The sequence below is a fragment of the Pantherophis guttatus genome, chromosome 2, assembly GCF_059756535.1.
Source record: "Pantherophis guttatus breed Tessera chromosome 2, ASM5975653v1, whole genome shotgun sequence".
In the NCBI taxonomy this organism is placed as follows: Eukaryota; Metazoa; Chordata; class Lepidosauria; order Squamata; family Colubridae; genus Pantherophis; species Pantherophis guttatus.
Window position 1 is genome coordinate 208,916,957 of NC_142064.1, and position 21,038 is coordinate 208,937,994.

The following is a 21,038-nucleotide window of genomic DNA, read 5'->3' on the forward strand; positions in this document are numbered from 1 at the left end:
GAGCATTCACCTTGGTATATTTGCGCCAGCCGATGGTGCAAGGCAGCCCTCGTTTCCTGCCGCTTGGGACTTGGAACGGTAAACAGTGTCTGGTTTGGGGAGCAGCCGGATTTTGCTCTCCATTGCGGATGCCAGATCGCCCCCCTGCAAGCTCTCGTCTCTCGAGGAGCGCTTCCTGAAGCGGCGCTGGAAACTTTGGTCGGGCTTCTCGAGAGGTGAGAGCTTGCAGGGGGCCAATCTGGTGTCTGCAATGGAGAGCAAAATCTAGCTTCTTCTCTCTGCTGTAAGTGCGGCATCAAGATTAGACTTTGGTATATTTGCGGCGCAAGGCAGCCCTCGTTTCCTGCCGCTTGGGACTCGGAGCGGTAAACAGCATCTGGTTCGGGAAGCAGCTGGATTTTGCTCTCCATTGTGGATGCCAGATCGGCCTCCTGCAAGCTCTTGTCTCTCGAGGAGCCTGACCAAAGTTTCCTGCACCACTTCACGGACCAGACACCATTTACCGCTCTGAGTCCCAAGCGGCAGGAGATGTGGGCTGCCTTGCGCCACTGGCTGGCACAAATATACCGAAGGGGAATGCTGTTGCTGTGCAAATGAAAGTAGTGCTTCACTCCCGCAGCTTCCAGCCATCACAAACGCTGTTTCTTCCTGCTTGTGCCGCCCCCTCCCCCACTGCCATAATAGCACCATTCATTCCGGACTGCGAGAACTGCTCTCTTTTTTCCGTATTGCACCACCTGCAAAAATAAGAAAATTTCTCTGCGGACCACCAAAATTTTCTCGCAGACCACCAGTGGTCCACGGACCACCGTTTGGTGACCACTGGTCTACAAAATTGTAATGGATTTGAGCTCTGATTATTGTATGTTTAAACTATTTGTGATAATCTGATCATCAAACTACTTATAATGTAAGGAAATGTATCTCAAATAATGTTTATTAAAAAAAATACAGCAGAAAAAACATCAGTCAATAATAGTCATACCATCTATTATATTGTGACTGATTTGGAACACAATTGATCACCAATACCTTTTATCTCTGCTTGGAGAAGTTTTGTGGATTCACACTGATTGCATATTGGCTTTTCTGCTACAACAAACAGAAGATTAGACCCAGCAAGCCTTTGTGCATGGAACAGCCTGGAGAAAAAGAGAGAGAAGAAGAAGTACTGCTATCCTGTTATCCTATCCTTCATAATTTATAGAATTGTGCTCCGCAAAGAAGAGCTTTGATAATATGATGTTTTTCTTAGTAAAGAGCTTCAGCTTCTGAAGCAACCATCATAGCTACCACATTCAAATCTCTCTCTCTCCCTCTCCTTCTCTCTCCCTCCCTCCCTCTCTCTCTCTCCCTCTCTCTCTCTCCCTCCCTCTCTCTCCTTCCCGCTCCCTCCCTCTCCCTCTCCATCTCTCTCTCTCTCTCCCTCCCCCTCTCCCTCTCCCTCCCTCTCCCTCTCCCTCTCTCTCATCATCTTTCTCCCATATCCATCCATCCATCTCTACATATATTTGACACCTATCTTGTTGAGGATGGAGAAGGACATTCCCCTCCTGTAGTTATAAGGACTGAGCTGAAGAACCAGAGTCTTACAATGTTTACTAACAAAAGGGGCTCTTTGTACTAACCTAGAGCAATTTCCACAGTCAATGATGGTGTTGTAGGTATAGTTAACCGAACTAAAATAGTATTGGGTTTGCTTCATGATGCAGCTGGTCTCCTTGGATTCCATGTTGTCTGCTGAAACATCCTCTGTTTGCATACATAGTACATATAATGTGTTGCAAATAAAAGCATGAAATTTTAAAAAAATCTTTCTTACATCAGCTAAAAAGCAGTTCATCTGGCTAGATTGACTTTTATGAAAGCTGTGCTTGTGCCAAATGCTACTGATAATAGGGCAAGTATGTATGGGGGAAAATTCAACGATTTATCTTATATTTCTCTTTTGCCTTACTGTTTGTTTTTTCTCATCTACGTAGCCATTTATTTTTTATTTTGTTGCAGAAGTATAACATTTTTATTTTTGCAGATATTTATATTTTATTTTTATTGTAGAAGAATAACATTTTTCTGCTTAGTCTAGAGCAGTATTTCTCAACCTTGGTAACTTGAATATGTGTGGACTTCAACTCCCAGAATTCCTTAGCCAGCATGGGGAAATCTAGAGTTTTTTTTCTATCAACCTTGTTATTGCTTTTTGTTCTGCCATCCTCTACTAATCTACATTAAAGCTTGATGTGTTCCCTTGCCCAACTAATCCACCTTGTGAAATTGACTTACATCTGCTATTTTTTTCCACTGCAGAGGTCAATTTAGCAACTTATTGATGGCTCCACTCATTTTTTTTTTGTCATGATAGGTCAGATTTATCGGAGTATGTTTTGGTGAAGATTTATGTGTGCAGATTTTATGTTTGTGCCCCTAAAACCCCCTGAAGCTGCACTCAGAATAATTAGGTCACAATCTGCTTCTCAAGATTAAAGACATAAAGATGGGGATGCTTTTTAGAGACCGAACCATTCAGTTGTAGCAAGCAAGCAATTTCAGTAACATATTCAGTCACATGGTAATGAAGGAGCAACTGACAGTCAGATAACATTTAATTTTATTTTCTCTTCCTTTATTAATCCAGCTACAGTTAATTTATAATGCTTCCTCCTGCCATTTCATTTTTTGGGAGCTTAGAAAAATATACAAATAGGGATTTTACCTGTTTGAAACCAGCTGTTATAGGCTAATCCATATAAGAACTGCTGAAATAGAGACCTTGTGGAAAGAAATAACAATTAGGTGACTGTAAGAGAAAACAACTGTATGTCACAACACAAAATAGGTTCCTTGAATGAATTTTCTTTTGACATCTCCAAGTGGAAAACAACCCCCCCCTGAAAATAGAAAAATATATATTTATAGATTTCTAGGAGATTTAAAAAACAATAAAATGGCTATTTTAAATAATTCCATTAATATTTTGGTAACAGGTTGTGAGATCTAACCTAGAATGGTTCATATTTTGTTACATCATGTTCTGTAGCTTATCAACTACAAGAGAAGAGAAGAGAGAAGAGAAGAGAAGAGTAGAGAAAAGAGAAGACTCACCATGCAGCTGCTGAGCTCCACCAAGCCAGGTTCAAGAAATCTGCCATGGTTGGCTAAATATAAAGAAATAAAGAAGTATGCTCTTAAACAGAACACAGTTGTTACTAGGAAGTAAATGTAGCACTTGGGAAATCCAAGCCCAGTGAACTGCTGTTTTTCATGTATTAATGGTGTAAATATCAATCCCTAATTTTCTTTCTCCATGAGTGCTGGGCTAATCCAAGTCTGAATTCCCTTGGGTGAGCAGAATGGCCACTCTTGGTAAATATAGTAGGTGCCTATTTGAAGGGGACAATTATACAATCCAGATGGTATCCATGAGGCTTGTTACATCAGAGTTGCCCTTTTCTAACCACTATCAGTGCTTCATCATTTACACATTCACATGTGTGGATTCTGGCCCTCAAATAGTGCTAGACGTTTTGCTATATCTCTTCTGCAATGCTTCTCTTTGCCACTCTTCCCTTCTAGAGTCCTGCAAGGTTATCAAATGCTTAATTAGTAAACCTGTAAATGTCTCTGCTGTTTTATAGCTATCAAACATGTAATGACATGTTTGTGTCCAGAAGGGCATTGTAGTGAAGCAACATACCCTTTAACAGGGGTGAAATGCTCCCGGATTGGACCGGATCGCCAGGTCCGGTAGCGATCTTGGCCGGTGGTTCGGCAATCCGGTAGTGATGGCAGAGCAAAGCTCCGCCCACCTGCCCAGGTGTCATTACTTCCTGGTTTTAACCAGGAAGTAATGTGTTTTTTACCTTCTGCACATGCACAGAAGGTTTTGCGCATGCGCAGAAGGTCTGAACGTGCAGTGTGTGTGCTTCCGAACTGGTAAGGAAGGTAAGTAGATTTCATCCCTGCTCTTTAAAACAATTGAATAGAAGAATGGAGAAGGAGTAGCAATAAGATCACTTGTGTAAGGTCTCATACAATCAGAGACGAACAACAGGAAATTTTACCAGTGCCAAAAAATGGGGACAGATGGAAGTTGGTCCTCCTGCCTAAAAAAATAGAGACATGGCAGTTTGGCTTGATCTACTAAGTTAATCAATCCTTCAAAAGGCTGATAAAGTTAGTCTGGCACAATTTGTTTGTGACAAATATCCTACTTTAACTCAAGAGGGGAAGTAACGTGCATTCCTCCCTGCTGAATTTTTATTTTTGGTCATTCATAGAGATTTTAAAGTTCTATTTGTCTCAACTGATAGTATCTTCCTCAGTCAAATGGACTGGCTTCTGATTTATATTTTTAGAGGGGGAGAAGGTTACCTTCTTCTTCCCCCTTCACTGGCTACTTTGTAAATTTAAATACTTGCCATTCAGTGATGTGAAACATATTTACACCTGTATACACAATGCTTCAATCAGGTAAGATCTGATAGCATGGAATCCTGACTCACCACATAGACCCCACGTGGTGCACTTCCTGTGTTGCTTGGAGCTTCTGGAGCACAGACAGATTGAAAGTCATAGGATTCTTTCTGTGTGAAGAATGAATTGTTGTAGAGAGCAGACATCAAATGGGCATCCACTTCACTGAAGAATTTTCCGACCTGAATATGGAACAGGAAAAAAGAACAATCATCAGTAATATCTACATCATGTTGCTGTTTGAAAAAATGTTATCGGTCATACGTTTTATACATAAATATGAGAAAACAATAATCAGTGAATGAACTGTATTAAGTAAACAGACAGTTATATTAGACTATTGAAAACTATAAGTTTGGCAATTACATAAATATCACTGTGAAATGAAGCAAGTATACCTAATTTTTTTTTAAAAAAACAAAAAACAGCTCACCTGATATTTGTAGTCTTCTTGGTTGGAGATCACCAGAAATCCACCATCATCAATAAGCACGCAAAGCAGATCCTGCAACATGGGAAGAGGGAGTGGGTGGCTGCAATGACATGGAGTGTTGCTGCTATATTGTTTTTGCTTAAGGAGGGTACTGGCCTTCTTTTCTCTCCCTTATTTTATTGCACCTTTTTGCTCCACATGCTTTTAAACACCCCTTTCCTTGGAATTTGCACAGCTCTCAGCTTACTTAGCTCTAGCATATTATTAAAAATTGAATTAAGAGAAACACTGGATCTTGAATGCACTATCTATCCATTTCTGTCTTTTGATTTTAGATTTCTTGATGTATTTTGTGATTATAATTTTTTATGTAATTGTTTAGTCTTGAGTATTATACCATGCATGTTTTATTGTTAATTCTTACTGATATCCACTGAGAGTAAATTGATGAGGAAGGCTTAAACAAACAATCAAACAAGGACATGAAACATCTTCCTGTAATCCAGACAGCGTAGTGATTTGGCACTGCTGTCTCTTACTTCTTTCAAGTTATGGAAGCTGACCTCTAGACTTGCATGGGAGGACAGCAACTCGTATAGGATCCAAATGCACATCCCTGCCAATCATACACACACATGTGCCCAAACATGTTTCACATACCTTTAAACCTTCATTTAAAATAAAGTGCTCTCAAACCACATTTAAAATCCATTTGACTTCCTGTCCTAATTCAAAAAACAAACAAAAAAAACGGCTCTCCAATCTACTTTTACAGTTGAACAATTCCTCCCTCTTTCCTATAATCCACTTTTAAAATAAACAGTTCTCCCCTCCCTTCTTTCATTTATTTGTATTGGTTAGCTGGCTCGCTGAATGATTTGCCGGGTTCTTCTACTGTGAAACCAAGAGTATTCGTTGTTGAAGGCACAAGATCAGGAGGAAGTATGTTTGAGAGCAAGAAGAAAGAAGATCGTAAGTCACCATCAAAGGAATAAGTTATAAGGAGGAACATTTTTAAAAGGCAGGCAAATGGTGGGAGCATGAAGCCTTTGCAACTTTCACCCAAGCATAGGTAGCATAAGATGTGCACATTCTAGTCTAGTTCATGGCTGGTTTTAAATCAATGAATCAATGGCAAGGTAGGGATGTGTAAATGGGTAAAGACAGCACCATCATTAACGTTTCAATCTTGGACATCAGTCACTACCTGCCCCTTCTCCAGAAGAATATTCTTTTGGTATCAGATGGGTCCTGATCCTGTTAGCTTTCCGTAAAGCCATCAAGACCTGATTGTTCTCAGTAGAACTTTGGATTCTGAATTGTTGCTGTTGTCTCTCTGAGTATGCATTAGTGTGTGATTGTGTATACGGGTTCCCTGTGTCCGTTGACACTGGGAATTTTTTTTGGTATAAAGTTTCTGCTTTTAATTATTACAATGATAGAGGTTTGTAACCTTGTTGCTGGTATCCTTAAGATTTATATTGACTGTTTCCCTATGACTATCATTAAGTGTTGTACCTTATGATTCATGATGAATGTATCTTTTCTTTTATGTACTCTGAGAACGTATGTACCAAGACAAATTCCTTGTGTGTCCAATCACACTTGGCCAATAAAGAATTCTATTCTATTCTATTGTAAGCCTTTCAGAGCCAGACGTGACTGTAGCAGCATGGGTGCCTAGCAAATAAATATACAAACAAGGAAGCTTATTACAGGTTACAGATGGCCTATTGACTGAGCAAAGGCAACATCCTTGCCTTCAACAGAAGACGGAGTATAAATTTCTGAATGTGCAATCCAAATCGCAAACTCCTACTGTATACTGTCAATTTGAAAAAAGAAGTATCCTAGGTGGCAATGTTTACATTTTTGCATTAGTTGCTCTGGGCAGCAGATATATCAAAAAGCCTGCTTTTAGGGAGGGGTGAAGGCATTGTCCTCTGCATCATAACGTACTGTAACTTTTGCAGTCCTACTCAGTATTTCCAGAAGTCAATTTTAAATTGCTTACTTTCTGAATTTTAAAAATCAAGTGGGTTTTTACATAGTCTCCTGGGCCAGAAGGAGTCATGCAATGATGTTGCAGCTATTTACCTTGTCATTAGTATCACAGTCCATCTCACAGCTTGTGGAGAGGTCACACTGCAAACCAAAAGAAGAAGGCAAGAAAATTAAGGGAATTTTAGACAAATCTTAGCACTGATTTATTTAAATCCACATTATGTCTATAAATCATTCATAATCACTTTCTAACATTTCTATGGATTGTTAAGAATGGTAAGAAAGGAAATGTTCCAAGATAATTTCAGTGGTTACCTGCATTCTATAACAGTAATGCTGTACAGTATGAGGCATATTTCAATACTATTTGGAAATGTAAATTTTTTCTGGTTGTGTTTGCCACCTTTTAAGCTGTGATTTGCTAAGTAAAATACACCTTACTAGTGTTAAAAGATCTTTACTGGTTCCAGTTAATGTGTAGCAAAATTCAGTTTTTGACCAATTAAATGACTTTAAATGAAGATATTTGAAAAACTCCATATAAACCTGGGAAGAGAGCATGTATTTATGATGGTTGCAGGATCACAGGATCACGTGATCACCATCTGCGATCTTCCCAGCTGGCTTCCCAAGCAAAGGTCGTCTTAATGATCACATGATTCATTTATGTATAAATGGCAAGAAAAAATATAAAGGAAGTAAATTAATTTGGCTGAAAATTAAGATGAGAAAACAGCTAGAGAAATTTATTACTATTAGTGTACAATTTTCTACACCAGTGTTCCTCAACCTTTCTAGGTTGGTGGCCCAGCATGTGCGGGGGGGGCAGGATAAGAGGGGATGGTTTTGTGTGAGGGGCAGGAGTGTGAGTGGGGCTGCCAGCTGCAGACACCCACCACTTGCCCGAGTGGGGCTGCTTGCTCTGGCGCTCGCCACTCGCCTGGTGCGTACGGCACACATATGCTGATTTGCAACTCATGCCACCCAGTTGCGAATAGGTCATGGCCCAGTAGTGGGCCATAGCCCACAGATTGGGGACCCCTATTCTATACTAGAGATTACATGGCTTAGAAAATGTATATCTATATAGGGAATATTAACTATGTTTCATATGATCATGAGACTAATACAAAAAATACCATTTTCATGTTTATTAAAACCACAAAGTGTTTTATTTTAAAAAGAGTTAATTGTCTTGCTGTTGTGCTGTTTGGTTTGATATTCATCCATTTGTTTACACAGTTTTACAAAATTCAATTAGTTTTAAATATGTGAATATACTTTTGAAACATATCACACTATGAAGAATTATGAATTTATCAACATGGGGACTGGAAAAAATAAACTAAACTATTGGACTGGCACATTAATCCCACATTTACTATCTTGAATAATCAATACATATTTGCTTTCTTTTTATGAATTGATTCTGTAGCAATATAATGAAAAGATTAATATGGTACATGATACATGCTTAATGAGGTGTTTAAAATTAAACTGAATGATTTTTGTATGTATTATTATTTATTTTTAATAAGATTTATAAGGCCACCCAACACAAACAGCATAGTTCTGGGTAAATTAGAGCATAAAAAACAAGCAATACTCACCCAACCTACAACTTTAAAACATATACAATATAAAAATAGAAAAGGCAAAATATAAAAGGCAACCAAGCCACATAGAATATTAGGTTGGGACATATAATATAGTACATTTTTGTTGTTTCCTTTTGTCCTTTTATTGTCTTTATATATTTTAATTTTTTCTCTTCTTTTTCTTTTATTGTATATTAATGCAATATTTATTTTTTTATTTATTTTGAAAACAGAAATTCTATAGCTCCAACCATGCTCAAGATCCTAGAATTGTTTCTAGGAATACAACACAACACAACACAACACACACACACACACACACACACAGATTACTTACTCTTCGTGTTTTCTGCTGATCTGTTTGATTGCTAGCAAGGACTTTAAATTTTTGTGTCCAGGCCTCCAAATCAAGTTTTACTCCAACCACTGGGAAGGAGAAAAATTTTTATTTTTTCATTTGCAGATAGAAAGTTTAATCTAGGAATATGAATGTAAACACATTTGTTTATTGATCTACATAATTTTCATATTTTTCTCAGATCTAGCACACATGTCTATAGAATTTGTGCCAGCTCAGAAGCAATAAATGAGCAACCTAGTGACTTTCAAAACATTGATAATATTGAAGTTTAAAATCTATTTGTACATTTAAATAATCTTATGAATTAGATTAGACTTTGTCTCTAGGTTATCTTAAAAATCTCCTCTGTTGTTCTTATATGGCATAATTCTATAAGAACACGAAGAGTTACACAAACCAACACAAATTCTATATACACATCGGCTATGTCCGAGAAGATAGCTGTCCAACATAATTGCACTGAAACTCACATTTCAGAGGAGGTGGTAGGTGTATATGGAAATATGGAATGGTTGTAGTTGTAGAGCTCCAGAAAGCCTATGCTGAACTAAGGCAGGTTAGATGGAATAGAATAGGATAGAAGATCTTTGGGAGAAATCTCTAGATTACCTTACCTGCTGGCTTCAGATGCCTCTCTGCTATATTGAGTTCTACAGCTGTGCTAACTAGGATCCCAACAGCACTGCTTTCTGGCTCTGATCCTCTGTAGTTGGCTATTTAATGAGAAGAGGGAAAGAAATTAGCATTTTCTGATGGATAATACTGCATGACTGCTACAAGAAACTCTGTGGGCTAGAAAAAACAATATGATAATGGACTATTTTTATGGTTTCATGAATATTTGTCTTCCTGCCAATGCTTACTTTCCAATTCACTTTAACAACAAAATAAAAGGCTGCTTTTTCGATTCTGCTATTTAGTAATTAAGGTCTTAAACTACATCCATGGCTTCTATGTTATCACAAGTCTATCAAATTCTAACAACAAACATGGCAAAAATTAAATAAGAACCATAAAATATAAATAAGGCCAAAGCAATTTATTTCCCATGATTTGATGACTGAATGCTTCCTTCCCCCACTCCTGACACATACCCCTACATATCAGAGATCAAATATGGTAAAAGTTTTCTTATAGAACAGTGTTTCTCAACCTGAGCAACTTTAAGATATGTGGACTTCAGTTCCTGAGATTAAGTCAGCATGCAAACCATCTTGAACAAGAGTTTTGTTGCAATCTCCTGGAGCATCATATTTATAAAGACTATCCAAATTGAAAATACACCAAAACTGCCTAGCGATGTTCTGCAAGATTTTACTTACGATCTTGGTAAGGAGGCTTAAAGATGTAGCCTTTATTATCTAGGCTCCTTCGATAAAAGCTGGCATTGAAGGGCTCTCGGTCTTCTTCCCAATCTTCAGCAGCTCTTTCATAGAAATCAACCACACCCATAGAACATTATAAATTTCATTTTTCATAAACGTAGGCGGAAAATCAAGTATATGCATAAAAGTTCTAACGAGTTTTTAAAGAGGAAATCTGCTCTTCAGACGTCAAAACCTCAGATATTCATCAAACGTATTTCCTATAATTTTTTCAATATGTAAATAAAACAACTATTTAACCCATGAGATTATAAAATGGTAATAGGGACATGTCTTAATGTCACTTGAATTGCCTTTTAAAAATGAATTGAGTTACCGGTATATCATTTCTTTTAGAAGATTGCAGAAAAATCCCAAACTAAATCCTATCAACTTTTTTTTTTTAACTGGGACAATAAAATAATTTTCATTTTGCATAAAGCTGAGTGCTTGACAAATCTATTATTTTTGTTTTTCCAAGCATATAAAATATCAGGATATTTATGAAGTCCCTAAAATGTTGCACTTGGTTTGGGAAGTATTAAGTAATTTTATTGCCTGGCACTTAGGCATTTAAGGCAAATCAGTAAGAATACTCTTTGAAAATGGTAGTTAACACAGCAAATTTTTGTCTCCTACAGGATACAAGTCACAGTAATCTCATGATTTTGGACAGTTTTTCAATTTCATATCACAATTCAGATGTCCAAAAGTAGTGTTGTTGTTTTTTTTTTGTAGGAGACGCACTCTCAAAATTCTTGCAGAAACAAAAGGCTTGTTCACATTTAAAAAAAACAAATAGAGGAAATAAAAATTGGTGGCTTCATTAGAGGAAACTTTTTTTCAATGCTGTCTTTCTTCAATGGTGGTCAGGCGGGGGCCCAACAATTTTCTCTCTCCTTTGACCTACTCAGAAGAATCTGGAAAGTGGTTTTGATATCAGGAAGTCACAAAATAGACCATACATGTAATTCTGTGATGATTTCCAGAGGACCAACATGGATTGCAGAGACCAAAAAGTTGAATCTATCTGTACACAGATGTTTATCAATCACAATACCACAACAACAAAAACTTACTTGTTAGGGAAAACACGGGTGATACCACCATCTGTGGCAACAAATACAGCTAGGAGACTATATCTGCAGTAAGATAGAAATCAAAGTGAAAATTTAGGAATAGGGTGGCACACTCAAAATGTCCTGCCTCTCTGACAATCATTGAAATAAGATCACATGATTGTGAATTAGTTTTTTGTTGCAAGAGATCAACGAGAAGCAGTTTATATAGCATCTGTACAAGCCTAGGCAAAGATGCAGCTGCTTTAAAAATTAAAAAAGAGATGTTTCAAGTGAGCTTCTGAATCACCCCTTTCAAAAGATTTGTATAACTCTATCTACCATTAATTTTCAACATGGTCTCCAGGCCATGTAATTTAGCTTATATTAACACAGCTGAAAGCTTCACATTGTCATGGAAAACCTCTTTACAAAAAGATGCAATTAATCTGCACTCAATTGAATAATATCACTAGCATGTCTCGGAAGTTTTATTTACGTGCTTAAATCTTGATTCTTCCATACTGTTTCCACCAGCTGTTGTGTAATTCCAGTGTCCAGGATAAGGTTGTGAAGAAGGAAGTTGTCACCTTAACAGAAAGAACAAATATTCCAAAACCAGAAGTTTGCTTACCTGAATAGCCACTAGAATTTCTTCACTCACCGTTTTACTCACAAAAAGGCAATTGAAGGCAATACCAAATCTCTCCATTATTCAGTAATTTAGATTCAGGATGCCCTAATCTAAATTCTTTAGAGGTATTAAACTGCCTTAAAAAAAAAAAAGGTGTACATTTCTCAATGTTTTTGGAAACTCTTCTCAGTACCGGAAATCAGCCAGCTCAGGTCTCTGGCTTTTCTTGCTGTTCTGAGTTGGAGATGGTAAATAATGTATTTCTGTATCTTATGCATACAGAGGCAGATTCCTAGAGTACTGTCATATTTCTTTTGGGCCATACCAAGTGTAATAAAGCAACATAGTAAAACTACATTTCCATATTTGACAGATATGGAAGGGGATTGACTGAACCACTTCCCTTGGGAAACATACTTTTAACACCTAAAAGATACTTGATCAATACCTGTCCATAAAGGAAGAGAATACCATGAGTTTTGTTTCTTAGTTGCTCAGTTGCACTAATTTACACTGAGAAATCAGGCTGGCTATGTAATGTAGGATTTGTTTTAATGAAGTATCTTATGACATCTTATAGTCATAAACTCAGAGAGCTCTAACCGCTGATGAAATGTGACCTGGTTCCAGCCAGATCATGCCTGAAGAAGTCCATATGCCTATGATCAAACGTAGGATTGGCAAGCAACATTATCCAATGACTGCATACTTTTTAAAAGATAAGTCCCATCGATTCCATTTGGACAAGCTGATTATACATGTACAGGGCTACATTACAACTCTTAACTGTGGTGGCTAATCATTTATAATAGACTTTCACAATCAAATATTCTCCAGAACAGCCCCCGGTGGTTGGGAATTCTGGAAGTTTTAATCCAATGCATCTGGAGGTTGCTACAAAGTTGAATTACATCCTTGTTTTATGAAATCCACCTTACCATAAGATAACAATTCCCAGATACAAAAGAAACACATCTTAACACTTTATTTAAACAAACATGAAACTTTATTTAAATAGCCTATTTTTGGCAACTTTGCCCCACCCCATCTTTAAAAATAGATTTATTTATTTATTAATCCATTGCTGCCTAGTAATGGATTCGCCTGGGTTCTCTCACTCACAAAACCTGAAGGCTTTCTTGGGATGAGACTTTCTGTCCACCACAGGCCTTTGGGGTACTTACATTGTTTGGAGTCAGGCGTCACCTTTTCCATGAGGGCAATAAAGTTTTCCAGGAATTCAGTGTTGTTATCCGACAGGTTGAGGTCTTTGCAATATTCTCTGGGTTACGAGGAAGATTTGTCGATTGGAAGGATGAAAAAGTTGCGGTTAGTTTTCTTTCTCTCAGAATTGGCCTAATCATGTGCTCAGCACAGGTGAAGCAGCTACTCAAACTAGCTGGGTATGGTTAAGACAATGAAGGTGGGAAATATGTGGAGTTATTCAGTGGTGGGATTCAAGTAATTTAACAACCGGTTCTCTGCCCTAATGATTTCTTCCAACAACCAGTTTGCCAAACTGCTCAGAAAGTTAACAACCGGTTCTCCCGAAGTGGTGCGAACTGGCTGAATCCCACCACTGCAGTTATTTAATGAGTCATATCCTCACCACCACCATCTCTGCTCAAAAATATGATTTTGTGTTCAATGTGCATCTCATTATCAATATTTAGGGCTACTCGACCTTTATTTTTATAGATGTCTTAAATCTTAAGTCTTATATGGGTAGAGAAAGAAATATGCGTAAGAATCTAGTATGTTTCAAATCTAATATAATGTATAATATATTATATTAGATATATAATATAATAAGTGTATAATATGTACTAGTGAGTCTTTGAGAGTTGGGGCGATTGTATGAATGAGTTTTATGCCATGGCTCACAGTCTGCTGAGAAAGACTGTTATTTGGCCTTTTCACACTGGTGTTACAGCACCTCTCAAGAGTAACCAGAAGGCTATAAAATAATACAAAGTCAATTTATGAAAGTGCAGTAGGAAGCCTTTGGTAAATTATTGGCTATATAAAAACCTGTGGCATAACTCTTTTCTGTTATTTACTGATGTCATAAAACACCACCTGAATGGTTTCTTAATGCCACCTAAAGTACAGCACACAGCACTGAGTAGTACTATGCATCACTGCATTTTCAGATTTCTGCAATAATTGTGCCACTCTATTTCTCTAAGAACTTACTAGCTTACTTTAATTCCTCCAGGGTTTGCAACTTAATTAAACTCTTGATCTGCTTTTGTGAATTTCTATAGACATCAGTCTTTACTATGATTTTCAACATGGCACTTATATAGAAGCGTGACCGTGCTAGTTATAAAAAAACCCCTCTATTTTAATCAAGTATTGGAAAATAGCCTCATTTCTTTCCACTCCCACTCTTTCTTCTAGCGTTCACTGTAGCTTTCACAATGAAGTTGAGGGCAGGGGAAAGAAAGCAACACTTTAAAAAGGAGGATCCATATATAAGCCGTGAGATTCCTCAGTGAGATGCTAAGGGTGCAGATTTGATATTATGGTATCTGGTCCTTTTAGAGCAGCAATGGGGAGCTTGTGGATTTCCAGGCGTTGCTGCAACAGAATTCTGAGCTAGGATGGTCAGTTGTAAACGATGTCAGTAATGGAGGTTGATCAATATGCTGACCTAAAAAGCCCACCACTTCTCTAGAGGGAGCAGCAGAACTCAAGCTGTGAATATTATTATTTTTTCATTCTAGTATTGATATTTGATAGCAGGTAATAAGTGAGTAATCTGGGACAAAGCTAAATTTCTTTACTGTCTCCTAAATAGGACTATCTCTTGCCCACTTTATTTAGATTGTTTCGGAAAATTGTATGCATCCCCAAATAAACCCTATTAAAAGCATGAAGATAAGTAATAGCTATCTCCAAGCTAAAAGATATATGCAGTGCCAGTTACTTGATATAATGGGTCAATTTATACAGCCTTAAATCTATCTCACTAAAACTATTCCAGCTATCTTTCTAGACTCACTTTCAGCATCTTTTTAATGGTTCCTTTCTGACATGATTCTGTTATAGGACTTGACTGCTTTATTTGCAATTCAGAAAGAAATCTCTCCCCATTGCTTCAACAATGGCACTGCTTTTTTCATATCTACGTATAATTTTTTCTAACAGTAAAAGTTAGTCTAAGATGATGTGATAGATATCAACCAGTTTTCTAAAAAAAAATCAGATGATATCAGGTCTTGTTTTTTAAACTCTTCCAAACAGATTTTTGATGGTAAATGGATAAAAGGTGAAACTGTAAATTAACATGCGGATCCTATTTCTCCAAATATGAATTGGCTGTATCATGGTAACATCAAACAATATTGCTAATGAAACTACCCCAATCTGGCACCTTCCTGACGTGTTGGGAAGTTCCGTAATTTCCAGACAGCAGAAGATTCCAAATTTAGGAAGCCAAGGAGAATTGACAGGAAGGGGACAAAAATGTTAATTCTTCCTTTGCCCATTAATTCAGTCCACAACCATTCTCTCCTTTCTACTGTATATATTTGTAGTTTTAGTTTAATAATGAAAATTGGAAGAAGAGTTGTTGAATCAGTATTGTGAAGATGGATTAATTTATCATCTTTCTTTCACTTATCTGATTGCTGCAGCGTTATGAAATGTATCCAGGATGGGAAATGTCTTTCTTATGTATGGTTTTCTTAATAGATTGCTTGAGTTAAGCAGATATAACTTAAATGGAAGACACTCATTCTAATTAGACGGTTGACTTCTTGAATGGCAACAACTGCAGTCCAAATCATATACCAGTGTATTTGTGCCTGTTTATATGCAATATGCATGTAGTACTATCTATCTGTCAAGGGATGCTACCCAATTCAAATGTCTATGGAGGTTCTCAGTCATCCAAGTCATGGTTGCCCCAAAGGTATGCTTTTCAAAAGAACTGAAGAAGTTTCTTTGATGAGAAGCAAAACACCTTCAAGGAAAAACAAAATCCAGTTGCCTTTTGAAAAAGCATATTTGGGACTACCAAATTCAAGTGTAGTCAGGAGCATTGGTGAATTAAGCAGGACAAGATCCCAGAGAAAACAATAAGTTAACAAGTTTGGTGATTGGAGCCTGAGTTACTATCTTGAGAGGTGCTGAATCTGGAGGCACAATTGCATTGTTTCTTGCTTTTGCTCTTTGGTCTTGAGTATGGGATTTTAAATGAGGGATAAAAATACTTACCTCTCTCTTAATGGAAAGAGGAGAGATGTAGGTTCAATGATTTGTGAAAAGAGTAGAAAATTGTCTTATCTATAATGTTTTGATTCAGAATTCAGATGGAAAGAATCCATCTTTCCCTTAAAAGATGCTAAGGCCAAAGTTGCAAATTCTAGCAAATTCATATCTATTTCATCACCTATTGCACAACTTACCATATGCTCTCATTAGATATGATCTCTTCATTTATTGTGGTCACAGTCCAACTCAATAATTAAAATCGGTGTCACTATTCTTTCCTTTTTGATTTTTTTTTGGGTGGGGTGGAGGAGGATAAAAGTCACCCATGTTTAGTTGACTTTATATTAAATATGAAAAATGTTTCTTCTCTGAAACTCCACTTTTTGAGAAAGTGGGGGACAGGATAGGAAAGAGTGGAAGAGGGACATATGAGAGAAAACACTAAAGATCTGGCTTACTTGTGGAACAAAACAAGATTCCACAATGCACAGCGATTGCCAGGACAGTCACAAGTGAATCGCTCTTCACCATAGCAATAGAAAACAGGATGGCCAGCCATGCTTTACTCCAAGATTATGCATCGAAATACTGATACAGACACATATAGAAACTGTAGACATATCTGTACCTTTCATTTAGACAGATAGGTGCTGGCATTTGCTTGCAAGAGTATATGCACATGCAGTACTGAGCTTTATATATTAAACTATTTATCAACTTGGTCTTTTTAATGGGTTAACTTGTCTGTAAGATTGTACCTTGCTGTGAGTCTATGCATCTGCAGATATAGACCATTGTGAATTGTAAAGATATATAACAAAACTAGGCTTGTTCCCATCACCATTTGCCATTATCTTCGGGAGTTTTTATTCAACTGATGCAACCAAGTTTGCATGATTTAGTTTTGCATTGCCAGTTACCAAAGTCTGGGGTTGGAAATAGAATGTGTGTGTGTGTGTGTGTGTGTGTGTGTGTGTTCCTGCTTCTTTATACCGTAGCTTTCAGAATTAAATATTAAGAAATAATTTAGAACAGGATAGGGACTGCAATTTAGAGAGTGATTTTTCTGGGTTCATGACAAATGTCACACGGGACATCTCACCAGGTGACCAGATGTAAAATATGATAGTATCTTGTATCTTTTAACAGCCATGTAGCTGAGGGGATAGCGATGGGTGTAATTTGTTTAAGGCATCTGTCACAAAAAGTGGGTTCAATGCAAATGCCTGTCCATGTATAAATGGAACAAGTAAGTAGATAAAACTACTTAGCTACGTTGCACAGGCATCTTTGGCACAAAATCAGTAAGTCCCTTAAAAGGTTGGTTCAAACAGAGAGTTAATGAGTTTGAACCAAGGAGCAGGTCCAGTATGCATCTCATTTGTTAGATCTAACAAAATGAATGTGTATGAAAGCAGAACCAATTAAAATATATTCTGTAGAGTAGCTGGATAAGATTTGACAGTCACCAGTTGTTTGTTAACAACTTTTTCATAGAAATAAAATACAAGTTTATTTAGCTTTAATAACCTTTCGATTTTCCATCACTATATGTTAATGCAACATAAAATCCTAGGCCGCCCAGTTTATTTTGCTTCTTGAAGAGCTATATATATATCTAAACATATATATAGAAAGAGATACATATACACAATATTTTATCCACCTATGTATCTACACAGATATGTACAGATATATGTGCTTGCACACCCACAAATAGATTATCAGTGATATATGGTTTCTGAAAATTACCATGGACTATTGGCCATATTAGTAATGATGAGACTTCACAGCGTATTGCCAAGCATTATTGGGGCTGAAAGGCTAATAAATAGTGTAGCTGGAATTAAAGGAATGTCATAAGTAATCACTAGGAATGAATGCTTGCTAAAACAGAAGCCTGTTTGTTCTGATATAATCATACATCTGCATTTCTTAACCTCTGATAGCTTCCAATGGACTACATGACACCTCGCAAAATTGACAATAAGGCTATATTGGTCATCTTAGTTGCCACTGGGGGGAGGTGTGAACAAACAAATATAAAAGGAATCAGGTTGGGAAAAGCTGCAGGATAATAAAAAGTCTTTCCCCTTTATTTTATGACTCGCTATGCATTTTATAAAAAAGGACATATTCTTAAAAAAATCTTAAACCTAAAAATTTGAACATAAACTATAGTTTATATGTCCCACAGAAATCATGTATTTCTATGCTGGACAGTGTTCAGTGCAGAAAAAGATACCCATTAGTAATGATAATAGGGTGATCACATCAGGAGTTCAAAAATTCAGATAACCAGTAAATGATGACAGCAAAGAAACATAGAAGACAAAGGCCTTTGGTAGCTATCTGGATTTTTGTATCCCAGATTTGGTAGGCCTAAATGATTAAAAACCAGGAATTTTACAGCTCTCCTCGTGTACTATCAACTCCAAATGCAAAGCACTGAATGCAACAAATGTCAGTGAATCCCATTCACTGAAGTTGCTAAACTAGAATCAACAGAATTTAAGAAAATAGATATACTTCCTCATTCATCCAGGTAGAGTTATCTGGAACTTGAATCTAGACTTTTCTTTTTTGGCTTGAAAAGCAGTGACAATTTTCACCCCACCCCAAAAAGAAGTCCAGTTGAATGCTAGTTTCTAAGCAACCCTGCTCAATAAGACCAGTACAGAATGGTGCTATTTGGATTGGTTCAGCATTCTATGGAGGGATAGAGTTTTCTTATCCCAATTTAAAAAAAAAAATCTTGTATGAGTCTCATGCATTTTTAAGACTGCAATCCTATAAATACTTACCTGGGAATAAAGTCCATGGAATACCTCTAAATATTTATGTATAGGATTGCTTTTAGAGGCTTTTAGCGGCTATGTATAGGATGTCATAGCGGCTTTAAAAAATGTTGGAATGTCACCTATCCATTGTATTATAATGCCTTATATAAAGCGGAATTTGTGAAAAGGCTATTAAAATGGCATTTCTTCCATTTTCTTACTGCATATACGATGACTGGAGCCTGAGTTACCAGAAGAGGCCCAGTTTACTGCATCTTTAAAAGTCTGGGTAGAAGGTTTTTTTTTTCTTTCTGATAGCATGGCATGCTTTCCTGAGACTCTGATTTTCTCTCTTCTAAAGAAGTATTAAAGATGTCCAGTAAGAGCTCCATCGGTATTTGTATTTGGCCATCTGTGGTTGGGGGAGCCAAATAGGTTTCACCATTGCAAATGATTATCACAAACAGTGGTCATTATAATTTCATCTGGATCAGTGGTGAAATCCAAATTTTTGGATTTCGGATCTGTGGGCATGGCTTGGTGGGTGTGGTGTGGTTTGGTGGGCATGGCAGGGGAAGGATACTGCAAAATCCCCATTCCCTCCCCACTCTTTGGGGAAGGCTATTGCAAAATCTCATTCCCACCCCACTCTGGGGCCAGCCAGAGGCGGTTTTTGCCAGTACTCCGAATTGCTCAAAATTTCCGCTACTGGTTCTCCAGAATCTGTCAGAACCTGTTGGAGTTGACCCCTGATCTGGATGCCAAATATATCACCAGTTTATGAGATGTGGGCTGATGTTGTGCTGCCTTTAAATCTAACAAGAATTATTTATTTATGGAATATGGAATTCTGTCACTTCTTCCCCTCTCCAGTTTTATCCCCAAACTGTTCTGTGAATGTAAACCTCCCCTAGCCTAGTGTAATATTCTGATCACTGGACTTGGCAACAAATGTTCTGTTCTGTAGATTTGAAATAATTAAATTTGAAAGAATTGAAAGAATAAATTTTGATAGAGTAAGGCTAACAAAATGCAGAGTTTTTGATTTTTATGTATGGTATTACTATAGAATAAGTCAATAGTAACATTGTGTAGAGGGCAAAGGGAATAGCCTTGAAGGACAGGAAGAAATGCCGCTACCAAGTCAACAATCAGATAAGAGGGGCTTGAACCTAGACAAAGAAAATAACATAAGGAAACATCTCAGACAAGCCCCTCCCTAGTTCACACAAAGGTAAAGTGAGGAAGAGGAAGCACATTCAGACTTGCAAAATTTCTATCACAGCTGTCGCAATAAAAGTAGTCCTGATCAATATGATTTCTTAGGCTGGGCTAATTTAAAGATGTTTTGGTGGAATTTTTCCTTACATGATATCATGATCTCAATAGGATCGAAACATGGCTGTCTACTGTTTTTTTTTTTTTGAGGATTTTCAGAAACTATACCTATATATGTGTGCTACATATGTATCTCATACGCAGCCATACACACATATATATTCTTCTTATGTAGGTGAGTGAACAGAAGGTGGGACAGCTATGCTGCCGGCCGCCAATGGTAACACAATGTAGTGTAGGTGGCGGCAATCATAGTCCCCGAGACTGGCACACAGGCAGACAACAGACACACAAAAAAAGAAAGAAATGATCAAGACATTGGCACAATGAGGAGGTATATCAGTTCCAAAGGGGTCAGGAGTGATGGAGTAGAATATCTGAAGGTGTGGCAGGGACGGAAAAAGGGTTGGGGAAGGGGAGTTGAACCACTCCCAGGATCGGTGGTTAAATGGACACCTCAGCAAGCTCACACACAAAGCTACCTTGGAGCAATGAATACATGTCCCTCGGACTCAAAGCTGTTTGGCAGCAGGTATTCAAAATCTGCAACAGAAAGGTAACATTATGCGGCGGGGAGTTGAAATGAGGGAAGAAGGCAGCTTCGGTTTCAGAAGATGACAGAGCCAGAGCAAGAGGAAATGGGGCTGGGGAAGAGAGAAAGAGAAAAGAGACAGGAATAAACAGAAGAGGCAAAACCACTGGCTCGTTTTAACAAGAGAGAAAGGAGAGAATACACTTTGGGTGCTCAAGTCATACCAGAAGAAAGTGATAGCC

At 37.5% G+C, this 21,038-nt stretch overlaps 1 protein-coding gene and 1 long non-coding RNA gene across 3 annotated transcripts in view; one reads left to right on the forward strand and one right to left on the reverse strand.

Annotated features, from left to right (window-relative positions):
* LOC148115502 (uncharacterized) overlaps window positions 1-6,536 on the forward strand; it is a 25,633-nt gene extending 19,097 nt beyond the window's left edge. Inside the window, exon 3 of the long non-coding RNA XR_015732630.1 lies at window positions 3,038-6,536. This is a non-coding gene — a long non-coding RNA (uncharacterized LOC148115502). The remainder of the gene's footprint in view (window positions 1-3,037) is intronic.
* CACNA2D2 (calcium voltage-gated channel auxiliary subunit alpha2delta 2) overlaps window positions 1-21,038 on the reverse strand; it is a 676,129-nt gene that overhangs the window by 3,447 nt on the left and 651,644 nt on the right. For both annotated transcript variants that reach the window (XM_034440362.3, XM_034440357.3), the window contains 14 exons: window positions 20,747-20,807; window positions 13,110-13,207; window positions 11,791-11,881; window positions 11,313-11,375; window positions 10,192-10,295; window positions 9,484-9,582; window positions 8,846-8,934; window positions 7,004-7,051; window positions 4,907-4,978; window positions 4,503-4,655; window positions 3,103-3,155; window positions 2,714-2,769; window positions 1,629-1,752; window positions 1,033-1,142 (listed from right to left, as the gene is read on the reverse strand). In XM_034440362.3, coding sequence (XP_034296253.1) covers window positions 1,033-1,142; window positions 1,629-1,752; window positions 2,714-2,769; window positions 3,103-3,155; window positions 4,503-4,655; window positions 4,907-4,978; window positions 7,004-7,051; window positions 8,846-8,934; window positions 9,484-9,582; window positions 10,192-10,295; window positions 11,313-11,375; window positions 11,791-11,881; window positions 13,110-13,207; window positions 20,747-20,807 — 1,221 coding nt within the window. The remainder of the gene's footprint in view (window positions 1-1,032; window positions 1,143-1,628; window positions 1,753-2,713; window positions 2,770-3,102; window positions 3,156-4,502; window positions 4,656-4,906; window positions 4,979-7,003; window positions 7,052-8,845; window positions 8,935-9,483; window positions 9,583-10,191; window positions 10,296-11,312; window positions 11,376-11,790; window positions 11,882-13,109; window positions 13,208-20,746; window positions 20,808-21,038) is intronic.